Here is a 12,500-nt window from a genome sequence, read left to right as displayed (position 1 = left end):
GCCGCAATAGAATTTGGTTGGATTCTTGTTCTTCCATGATATTTTAAACAGATATGATTATTATGAAATTTATTTCTTGATAGCATTCTTTTTTCCCAATCAACAGGTAAATCTGTCTCGGGAAGAGCTGGAGGATCTGGAGGCTTCTATTACGCAGACTTTGGGTCCTGATAAACCCAAGCATTCCTGCTCCGCGCGGTACGGGTTACACATAACCCTCCTCTCTATCTTCTGCTTCCCATTTGTCTTCCTGGTGTCTGGGGCTTATTCATTTTACCTTGGAACCCTCACATGGTATAGGTCAGTATCTTTGCCTTGCTTTTTGTTGGACAGATCAGGAAGCTATAAAGTGTAGGCCTGTAGATGTTAAATAAAGTAGACTCTTTTGAGGTTAATGGAACGTAATATTTGTGTGAGAATGATAAAATCAGTCAATACGCTTCAGAAAAGAGAGAGAGAGACAAAGAGAGAGAACTTCTTTTTTTTATATGTGTCCTTTGTTGGTATGTTGTGGTTGTATTTTCAAGAAGCTGTATTTAAGCAGTGGATTTTGATGGTTCTTGTAAAAATATTTTTCTATGATTTATAAGAATAGACGTATTTACTGCTTCCTGGTAGTTATACACAGCTTTAATGCTTCTACATATTTAGAGGCCCATAGAATTATTTTTTACTATGGTAATTTACCCTACAGCATGTTGACAAGGGTTACAGAAGCTCGATGCCTTCCCAAGATTACGCTCCCACCGCTGCTCATATTACTGTATCCATTCCTGATAATTGTCTTTACTCTGGGCTTAGGCATTTATGCTGCTTGTGTTCAGGTAAGTCAACATATCACAGAAGTATGGTAGAAAGATAATCCTCATTGGAAAGATTGTCCCAATTAGACTTGTGGATCCTAATTTGTAGTTGTCAGATCTTCCTTTTTTGTGTAAAGAGCCTTCACAAGCTTTTTGTTTCAGCAAGTTTTATTATTATGGGAGGCTAAATCAAAGCATTTTTGACAAGGTATGTCTTGTTGATATCTTCTTCTTCTTGATAACCTCATTAATATTTATTTTTGAATTCCCTTGTTATTTTCAGATCTCCATATCATATGACTCCTGGTGGTGTGAGGTGAGTGATCCAGAGAAAGGGTTTTATGGCTGGTTGTGCTCACTCCTGCATGTTGAGGAGTGTGCACCTTATGAGACTGTTGTTCTCATGACTGAACCTCTCCACACGAAAGTCCGCGAGGGCACTGTGTAAGTCTCGGTTGTGGCAGTGGCTGTAACATGTGATTTTCTTTCTTTTTTCTCTCTTTTTTTTCTTTATTTCCTTTTTTTTATTTAATCACCACATTTTAGGATTGAGGTGTATATCTTGTTAACTAGAGTTCAATACATTACTGAAAAGTAGGATATTTTGATACTTTGAATTATAATTTTAAGGGATATCATTGTATTCTTTGCAGCTGATAAGAATGTGAATATTTCTGTAATTAGATATATACTTCTGAAAAGTATTTCTGATGCTCATATTATACCCCCAACAATTTCTGTGTTAATCTGTGAAACTTGTGCATTCCTTTTTGTTGAATTTGTTTAGAATTTTCTTTATATATTAGATCTATTTTCTATATTGTTTTATATGAATATGTTCTATTGTGATATTTTTCTGTTACAGTAGTATTTACCAAGATGATTTTGAAAGGTAATACTACAGTGACTAGTGCACTCACACCTATGTACTAGCCCTCTGTTTATTTCAAAATGGTTTATGTTGTCATGATTTCATGGCATTTTTATATTGTTCAGATGGTTTGAAGGATCATTTGTAATTAGATATACTGCTAAGTTGAATTTTTTTTTGGTATGTAAATTGTCTGTGAAGTCTCATAGAACTACAACAAATACTCATGTGTTTTAATTAATAAATTGATTAATGTGAATTATGATTAGAGAATCAAGTTCTAGTCAGTTGGTAATGGCAACTTGGACAGGGGAAAATATAGTGAAAATTTTTATTCCTTGCAGTTGAATTTCATGTGATCAAACTGGTATACAATTTACCATAAGGTCTGAGTATAGTATTTTATTTTCTTCTTTTTATTTAACATCCTTTTCATTTTATTTAAAGGAGATATAATTTCAGAAACTTTGATCATAGAGTATCATGTACTTTTCTCTGGACATTATATTTATATAAAGGAGATGTGTCATTTAAGAATATGTTATATCTTTCATATAAGAAAATAATGAATCTCAGTCATATATGATGGTTTTAAGTTCTGATGAATGTAAAAGTTGTCCACAAATTTGTCTTTTACCCCTAAAGGGAACGTGTTTTTTATATATAAAATTGTGTTGCTATAAGGTCTGTGCTCCTTATCATTGGCGCATTAGCTCTTCAAAAGACCTTGTGCTAAAATGGTTGTAAGTCAGTATTATGATGAACTGACTCATGTTTTGTAGCAGGAAAATTGTTATGTGCTTTTGATGGTATACATTTGATTCCATTTCTTTCCTATTATTTACTAATACTTCTATCCCATTATATGTATTTCAGTTATTTGATTTTCACGTGTGAGATTCTGAAGATGAAACTTTAGAAAGTGCATGTGTAAGGATGCAGTTGAGAACTTTTTTTTATATAGAATGTAGGCAAAAGGATCCCTATATTGACGGAGTACCTTAGAGTGTGTAAAAATGTTTGACTGATGAACTGAAAGAAAAGCAGGATGCAGATAACATAATTTTTATATTATTTAAAGATGCCTTGGTAGATTTTAGGGTTACCAAGTTGAAAGTTAACATCTTGAAGTGTATTTAGTGCTCTACCTAGAAGGTGTATGTAGAAAATTTGTAGTAATTGAGGAGGAGCTGGGGTTTACCTTCTTAATAGTACCTGAGATTGGCTTCCTCTTCATAAACCTATGAAGCTTCATGGCTCATAAGCATATTTATACTAAAGGTCCTGCTATCTGACTTCTGTCTCTTGCCCAGTATTTTGTAGAGAATTCATAGGTCTACAATAAAGCTTAACTTCATCTGATGAGTAATCCAATTGTATTGCATTGTCTGACAGACTTGATAATAGCCTAGACTAGAAAAAATAGCCAGACAGTAGTGCCAGATTTGTAACTCAAATCCATGATGAACAATTTGCATGTGTTTCACCCCTTTTTACTTTTATGAAAGTAAGGTATGTAGAAAAGACACTTTTATTTCTTGCATATATGATATGGATTAAGTGATACTTGAATGGATTTATGTTTATTATGATAAATAGATATAGATTATGATAAATAGATATAGAAATAATGCCAAGTGGATATCTGATATAGTTATCTATCATCTAAGAGGAAATTTAGATGGAAGACAATAAGAACTGTTTAAAGATGGGTATAAGTATATTGTCTTTCATTCGTCAATTAAATAAAGTTGATATATGTACTTGCAATTCAGGTACACTGTACCATGTTTTGAAACTAGGATTACAAAAGGAAAATTGACAATACTTCAGTTTTGTATTTTGGCTATACTAGGAAGTGATACTAACACAGTAATCAATCTAAAAAAATTGAAACAAGTAGCCACAGTGATTTAATAAATGCCAAGTTGAGCTGCATTTTGTTTTAAACTAGAACCAGCTTGAATCATTAATGTTAGATGTGTAGGTCTACTCAGGCATACTCAGATTCATTTTTATGACAAGCAGTGTTTTTTCCATATAAGTTCAGGTCAATAGTATTGGAAAGAGAAATATAAACAGATTAATGGAAGCAAATACCACTCACACTACCAATGTATATGAAAGTCTGTAGCCTCACCCAGGAACCAAAGCTTACTTTACATTTATACTAGAAGCTGGCGAAAGGTAGCAATCAGCTGTTTGTGGTTTTAAAGAGTGAAGCAGTCATTCAGACTTTCAAATTTTATCTAGACAGTATCCAAACATTCATTGTGTCGATAGTGTTGGTTCTAATTTTGATCTAAATGTTTTGCAACTTAGTGTTAATTAAATTTCGTGCCTTTTACTGTGGCTGCTGTTTTGGGAACTTTCTGACTTATTCTTGTACATTTTTATAGGAGGGTACTTGCTTTTGATATTCAATAAGCATATTAATTTACTTTGAATATATATTGTAATTATTATTTTTGTCAAATTAAAATTTTTTAAAACTAAATATTGAATTTTGTCACTTTAGTGTATAATTTAAGTAAACAATTATTTGAAAATTTATGCCTTGAGTTAATAGAAGATCTATGGCTGGCCCTTCATGTTTGTATTCTCTTGTGGAAATTTCCATTATGAAAAAAGTATGAAATATCAGTTTCCATAAACTCATCCTAATTACACTAACTTATTGCAAGAAAGGGTACTTTTTACCAGTTAAAGGAGTTTAGTGAGTGGATTTTTTTTTTTCTTTCTTTTTTCTTTTTCTTTTTTTCTTAAAGCATTCGTTGAAAATTTAAGGAAATTGCTTAAAGTGTTCCAGGTGACTTTCGCTGTATCTCTAAGATCCAAAATCTAATGAATGATCACAAAAATGACCCTCTGGTTTAAGAATGTATTTACAACGACTGTTTATCCCCTCAACACAATAATAGCAGATGCAAATACTCGTTTGCAAGAACATGGGAAAATAATGACAGTGGGTTTAACAGGATCACTAGGAATGTCCAGTCCTGGGAATTTGTTAACTCAGTGTAAAACTGAGAAGTCCTGTGGCATATCACATGGTTTGTTACATAATGATACAAGAGACTCTTTGTCATTGTTTTATTGCAATATATGTGTGTGGATGTTGGAAATAGTTTCATACATGCAGTATCTTTAACACTGCATTATATAACTATAGAATGTGAACATATAGTAGATATGGCCAGTTTATGCAAGTAATGATGACTTATTCAGTGTATCCAAGTTGTATATATAATAATCTGTTACATGTAAGATATGTATTTTCTTCTGTAACATGCATCATTCAGTGTTTTCCTTTGGCTCACTTTTGAAACTTTTTTTTTCTTGTATAGGGATGTTAATGAATGTATTGTAAAAAGGTTACAGCTATGAATAGCAACATTGTTATTTCCTTTATTCATTGGTCACATAATCTGATGCTGTTTATTATTATTAATATTCTATTTTTTGTTATACATGTATACATTTTCTAACACTCTTGAATTGCATTTTCTTTTCTTACTCACATTTTCCTGTAAAGGCATCAGTGCATAAAAAATTGTTTACCTGAACACTGGGTGCACAGTTATATAATGTTTAAAACTAAAAGCACCAAATAAATCCTGTGCCCATATTTTGTACAACTACACAGACATGTAGAGCTTTGCCCATTGTCCTGAAATAGGTGTCTCATAAAAGAATAGAAAAGAAAAGAAAAGAATGAAAGGAGGGAGGAATTTGGAGTGGAGTCTGTGAAATACTCCTAAGCAGACAGTAATTTGAACTGAAATAATTTTCTTAATCCTCTATGTCCGATCTGGCTGCCTCTCTTTGTACCACCAATTAATTAGAGATATTTGGAATTTTATGGACATCCAGGATTATAATACTATATTTCATTACCTTAATTGCATTTTTGTTTTTTTCTTTTAACATAATCTTGAAAACATATTGTGACTCTTCTCTTTTTTCTTTTATTTTTCAACCAACCAAATTAGAGGTGACATATTAGTTTTATTTGACAAATTTGCTGCATCTTGATTTAACCTTTCATTTGCAACTTATTTCTGTTTATTTTTGCTTGAGCAGTATAGATTTTGTTATCTGAATTCTTGTTCTTCTCTGAATTTTTCCAATATTACCAATACAGTATTATATATGATGCTCTGTATAATTGTCATCAACAATTTGTTAATTGAGAAAGAGTTGATGGAAGATAAAGTGGAACAGAATTAACTGCTTAGAACAGAGAGGAGTGTTTAGTGTAGAAATTATTGGTAATTTTTATTTTGTATCATGTCATGGCATTAAGTTGATCAACTGATTATACCTTTGCCGCACTTTGTTATTTTGATTAAGGAAATAAAGAGAGAAAGAGGTGTCCAAAGTCTGTTTAGAAAATGAGTTCCAGACTATCTATTCCAGAGTATTTAACATTAGATATGCTTCTGGATCATATTTCATTTCCATCCATATTTACTTATTGATTATGAATGGCAGAAAGTGACAGAGCCATTCGTCGAATTCTCATTTTAATTAATGTTATGAGTGGTAATTATTATAGTGGACCCTTCAGAATGTTGTCAATTAGCCTTATTATTATTTTGAACATTAATAGATGGTTTTGCAGAGGAAATAGCAAAGATAAAGAAATGTCATATTTGTACCCATGTAAATGCTCTAGTTACTGACTCACAATCTTGCTCAACACAATTGTTTTTTTTATCTAATGAAAATAAACTTTTTTAAAGAATGACTGCAGTCTATTCATCAGCAGTGTCTACAAATCATGAGGAATTTTGGGTTGTTATACAAAGGAATCTGGGAAAATATTCTTGAAGTAGCTCTTCCATCCCAGTGCCGCAGACTTGATATTTAGCAGTAACTCCTAGTATATTTTTAATATCTCACAACTGTCTTGCTAGACATGCTGTATGTTATAGGTTACAGCCTTTTAGTAGCAGATGCAAATGCAATCAAGTGGTGAAATGATGAGTATTAATCTTCAACAAACTTCAGGGTTTTTTGCTAGTAATCACAAACTTTATAAAACTTCAAGTCATATGTAGTAAAAAGCATGCAAGTAATCTTCCACATTTAGCTGCTTGGCATAAGATGCAGGAAACTTTTAAAATAAATAATGAACTCTGATTTACTAGAAGTGCTGATGAATTGGAGAATGTGTTAAGAGATAGCTCATGTAGAAGACAATAGTGCATGATGGTTTATACAATACATGTAGATTTGTAAATGGTATTTGAACTTAAGAGTAAATAGTCACAGACATGAGAATGAATACTACCAGTCTATTTCATAAGGATATCATGCAAATGCAAGCTGCTTTAATGCATCCAACTTAGAATTTATTTGAAAATGATGAGGCAGTAGTATCCTTTATAAATTTCTTCACCTTTTACTTACATCACTACCTCACATCATTATGATGTCAGAATTTGAAAAACCGTGAACTAGCTTTTAGTCTGTAATGGTCTTGTAAGTTGATATTGCTTAAAAGGTAATATTTAGTTACAGGCAATTTTCTCTTCAATAATTGTTTCCTTACTATTGGTGTTGAGTATTCTGGGAAGATGCCAGCTATTGAGATTTGTAAATACTCATGTTATGTAAAAGGGTATGAAAGAAACCCTTTGATCAAACTCTACTTATTTTATAATTGTATGTTTTTGTGTTTAAAGCCAAGGGAAAAAATGCTACTTACCCTCATATTGAATTAGAAAATCCTGAAGATATAAAAAATATAACAATTAATGTGATGGTTATCAGTTCTTTTATAAAATGATATTGATATCTTGGTTTTAATTTCAGTGCTAAACATTCTCTAAATGTGTATTAGGCATTGATGGTATTCCCACAGGAGTTGTGGAAGACTTAATGGTTCATATTTGTGATGCAAGAAATGAGTATGAAAAAGCATAAACTTTATAAATTTGTCACAATGTAGGAATACACTAGAAAGTTATGCTTTTTATAAATCATTAAAATCTGTCAATTGCATTTTCATAGTATGTGAAGAGAATTCTGAATGAACCAAAACCAGCAGAGAAAAGTAAAGAAATCTAGTAATAAAATGGTAAAAGAAGGTACCCTGTGCTGGACCAAAGAATGGAATTATTTGCGTACCTGCTTTTTCATTCATTATATATAATATATATAAAATATATATATATATATATATATATATATATATATATATATATATATATATTATATATATATATATATATATATATTATATACATATAATATATATATATATATATATATATATATATTATATATACATACATATATATATATTATATTTACATACATATATATATATTATATATACATACATATATATATATTATATATACATATATATATACATATATATATACATATGTATATGTATATGTATATGTATATGTATATATATGTATGTGTGTATATGTATGTATATGTGCATATATATGTGTATATATATATATATATATACACAATCTTCTTTTCAATTAAATCACTGAAGGTCAGTGCTGCAGAACACTTTTGCATTATGATTATACCATACCCATACCTGTGTTGTAAGGGTAGATTATTAGGTTTTATTTTATTTTTTATTTTTTTTATTTTTTTATTATTTGTTTTTAAATTCTAGGTCAGTGATGGGAAAATTGGCTCCAGCAAATACTTATATTAAGTTTGATTACCTAACCTTTTTCTTCTGAACTAGTCATTGTGGAAGTTGTCACTGTTGACCTTAGAGTTTATATGTAAAACCAATGTAGTCTCCATGATGATAGCTATTGTTGATTTTGTACTATATGCTATTGCCTTTAAGCCAGAATCCCACAAGCTTAACTAAATGCTGTGGAATTGTTTTACATATTTTTGCATTTATTCACGTGGTGCTAGGTGTAGTAAATATGTAATTAACTTTGTCTGACCTGTAAAACACTGTAAGTAACATTGTCAGAAAGGATACTAGTGTATTTCAATGCTGGGTTTGCAGGCCAAGTTTTCTTCAGAGGTCCTTTTCTTTTTAGGTTCAGTATGACTTTGTAATCTCAGCTGACCATGAGTTTTATTCTGAATATACTACAATTAACTTACGCATTAGTTTACGAATTACATTTTTGTGAAGAAACGAAAATGTGGATACTTGTAAACATATCAAAAGTAATTTCTCAGCATTCCTTTTGTTCCATATTCAGTCACAGGCCTTTTATGAAGTCTGTAAGCTTGTGTAACACTCATTCTCATATATAAAAATACTCCTTTGATGAATGAAGGGTTTGGTGGCTGATTTTTGGAGCAGTGCTTTATTTTATTTTATATTTAATATTTAAGGACATTTGTCTCCTTTTGTATCCTTGAATTTTTGTACTACTTTGTAAGATAAAGACATATGAATGGAGAAATTATTTCAATTTACCTAGTAAAGATTCTGAAGAATGTGTTTCATGATCTACTCAGGCACCTGTCAGTGGGATTCACAGACCTTTTTAAGGAAGTGTCTGGCAACGTTCCCCAGTCAGAAGATTACCCTATCCATGAGTTAGCCAGCTGATACAATAGTACCACATAGGTAGCTAGTGATTTGATGCAGTGTTGACACATTGATTTTTCCAGAACCATGAATGGGTTCACTTTCTGATGCTTAGAAAATGTCATGATATTCATTGATTATTTTCATAATTCTTCCCATCAAGACCAAAGCATTATTTTGATCAGAATCCACTGACAGATGTGAAAACCAAAAGGATGAAGCCCTTATCATGGATTTACAATCATGGGAAAAAATGTCAGTTATTTAATAGGTTCCTGAAAAATAAAAAGACAAGTAATTTAGATTGGTTTTACTTGACTGTAGACAGACATTATACCTTTTTGTCTCCTATATTCCAAGTATCACAGGTTTTAGAATAGCAGATTCAAGATCATAAGAATGATTGTGATTTTCCTTATAAAGGGAGAATAAAAACAAAAACAAACATTAAAACCAAGGCATGCACTAACTTCCAGGATGAAAATTGCACATTTCCACTGTGCAGAACAACCCATCTGATTATTTTATCATTAAATCAAACAGGACTATATCCATTTGATTTTGTAAAGGCAAAAGTATTGGCAACTGTGAATAAAAGGTATTTAACAAATATAACTAGAAACTAGAAATGCACTACTATAAAAAAAAGTGTCAAAAAAGCTATATGATTTAGAACGTATTTAGTGAGAAAGAATCATAGCAATCAGTTCAATAATTCAGTCTAATATTTTTTTCTTGTTGCAACTGTTCATACATGATAATGAAAACAGATGAAAATATAGTTTTACTTCTTACTATTATTTGTACTCCTTAAACTCAAATCTGCTGAAGTCTTATCAATGGTACTCATACATCTTCAAAAATTCTGATAATCACCACGTGTTTTAATACATCAGTTTTCTTTTATCATTTATTGGAAGTAGTGCATTACAAATTTTCAAGTTCTTTCTTCAAAGCCGAGATGGTGTACAGATCCTTCATGATCCCTTAGGATTTGCCTGCTGGTTCTGCTGACTGTTTCTTTTTACCCTGTAAAGTCAAAGTAGATTGTGAGCAGTCGGGAAAAAAGAAAGAAAGAAAAAAAAAAAAAAAAAGTCTGAGTAATACTCAGAATGTCAGCATTTATTGTCAGGTAATGTATTTCTATTTTACGCTCAACCTTTAAAGTTAATTACCCTGTGTTACACACCGTCGTGCCGAAGTAAACTTATAAAATTCCTTAAATAGAAAGTTTCAAAACACTACATGTATATAACTCTTGAATACTCAGTAACAAAGAATTGCTGATGGCTTTACTTCATCATGATGCTTAAAATTCAAGAGCAAATCTATGGTACATTAACTAAACTAAAATACATATAAAAAATAAAGAAATCATAGACTGATGATGTAATGCACCATAAATTTGTTTATATGAGTACATGAATAATTTGTTTCAAATCACAAAATATTGGCTGCACCTGTTTTTTGACTTCCAACATAAGCTGGTTGACTTTGGATCTCTCTTGCTCCAGCTGGGCTGAAAGGCTTCCCACTTCCTGGGTGAGTTCCTCTCGTACTTTTGTCATCTTGTCTAGTTCTACCACAAGTTCTGCCTTGGCTTTCATTTCAGCAGAACAAATAACCTGTGTATGGTGTAAAACATTTTTAACACACAATTTCTTTTACACTTCTTTATTCTATTACTTGTCTTTTTAATTTATGTTATGTTGCTCATTACATTTGCATAACACAGAACCCTATTTTATATACATTTGTTAGAGCCTATTAGGATTATTCTTAAATGTCTTTCAATATTTGTGAAACATAACTATATAATGTGAAAGATGAAAAGAGTTCATTGCAAAAGATGTAAAAATAGGTAGAAATGAGAATAAATTCATAATGCAAGAGATATAACCGAGATGTTTCATTTTTATTAGAATTACAAATAATGTGTAATACTTATGAAAGTTTAATTGAAATGGATCATTTACATCTCTTGCATTCTGCAAATAATTTTCTCATATATACACCTTTTTCTCCATAATCATATAAAGCTAGGTGTTATATAGATGAATTAATCATTTATACACTGAATTTATGAATTAACCCTTTCAATGCATTAATGAACCAATATTTAAAACAAGCAAACTATTTTTTTGTGTTTTTTTTCCCCCCATCTCTTCCCACAATTGTCCTTTGTTCACTGTGGAAAATGTCCAATCCAAGTGAAAGGGCATCACAGATAACAACTGATAAGCATAGATAGATATCAACAGTCTCTGAGAGGACTCTTGTTAAGATTGTCATATGCTCTTTTCAGCCTAGTTTAGGGGAAATCCATAATGAAGATGGAAAAATGCTAATATAATTTTTTTTAAAGGTGTTACATCCAAAAGGGAAACTTATCTATTAACTAGGAATTAAAAAAAAGAATAATAAAAAAAAAAAAAAATCAGTAGAGTGTAATCACTTGGCATAAGTAGTCGTCCACAAAACATCAAATTTCTATGAATAAGGCAATGCATATCTCCAAAAATGCAGTTGTCACACATACCTTGCAGTTCAGGTAACAAGGAAAAGCTCACCTCACAGAGTTTCTTGTTTCTACTCTTCACCATTTGAAGGTCATTTTTCAAAGATTCAACCTCTAGCCTCAGCGCTTGGATCTCAAAGTCTCTCTTCTCTATCTCAGCTTCGTACTCAGATGCACGCATGGCCTGGTGAAACTGAGGGTGGAGAAGCACAATGTTATGTTTGCATGACATTTTTACTTTTTTTTTTTTTTAAATACACTTTACTGTAAACACTCTCATAAACTTTGTACTTTTAACCCATTGTGTACGGGTGTCATGACATACATGTTGACACCAATTAGGCCTAAAAGAGAGGTGTCAATGCATACATGACGTGACATTGGGATCTGATGACAGTTAAAGTGCACACACAGTCATGAAGTATTATGGCTGTAACAGCACTAGCTCCAGAGCTACAGGGTTCCAAAGTCAGCCTAAACCCACACTTTATGATGGATTTATGAAAAAAATATTGTTGGGCTAGTCTGCGCTACCTAGAGGGCGGAGAAAACACTTTCCCCGTCCCTCTAATTTATAGCCAGTGCCGCTAGTGTTGCAGACCGCCCGCCCTAGTGTTGTTAGGCGCCCCATCCACAATGGATTAATTAAAGAAACAAAAAAAAGTTTCTTTAAATCTACATCATGCTTGTTCTGCAATTCTCAAAGCATAAACACCAAATATTAACCCATTCCCGACGGGGGATTTCTAGCCTAGAATGTCCAAA

At 31.6% G+C, this 12,500-nt stretch overlaps 2 protein-coding genes across 2 annotated transcripts in view; one reads left to right on the top strand and one right to left on the bottom strand.

Annotated features, from left to right (window-relative positions):
• Window positions 1-5,632, top strand: part of LOC122246771 (transmembrane protein 169) — a 7,265-nt gene extending 1,633 nt beyond the window's left edge. Inside the window, exons 3-5 of the mRNA XM_086549213.1 lie at window positions 107-300; window positions 695-824; window positions 1,087-5,632. Of these exons, the coding sequence (XP_086405339.1) occupies window positions 107-300; window positions 695-824; window positions 1,087-1,251 (489 nt within the window). The 3' untranslated portion in view covers window positions 1,252-5,632. The remainder of the gene's footprint in view (window positions 1-106; window positions 301-694; window positions 825-1,086) is intronic.
• Window positions 5,633-9,512: 3,880 nt separating this feature from the next.
• The window catches only part of LOC122246773 (G kinase-anchoring protein 1-A), an 11,729-nt gene continuing 8,741 nt past the window's right edge, over window positions 9,513-12,500 (bottom strand). Inside the window, exons 5-7 of the mRNA XM_043005550.2 lie at window positions 11,788-11,928; window positions 10,678-10,842; window positions 9,513-10,246 (exon numbers count right to left, since the gene is read on the bottom strand). Coding sequence (XP_042861484.1) covers window positions 10,205-10,246; window positions 10,678-10,842; window positions 11,788-11,928 — 348 coding nt within the window. The 3' untranslated portion in view covers window positions 9,513-10,204. The remainder of the gene's footprint in view (window positions 10,247-10,677; window positions 10,843-11,787; window positions 11,929-12,500) is intronic.

Source organism: Penaeus japonicus, unplaced genomic scaffold (assembly GCF_977035675.1).
Source record: "Penaeus japonicus unplaced genomic scaffold, GWHDUDI00000001_assembly GWHDUDI00000022, whole genome shotgun sequence".
Classification (NCBI taxonomy): Eukaryota; Metazoa; Arthropoda; class Malacostraca; order Decapoda; family Penaeidae; genus Penaeus; species Penaeus japonicus.
This window is presented reverse-complemented; position numbering and strand designations above follow the sequence as displayed.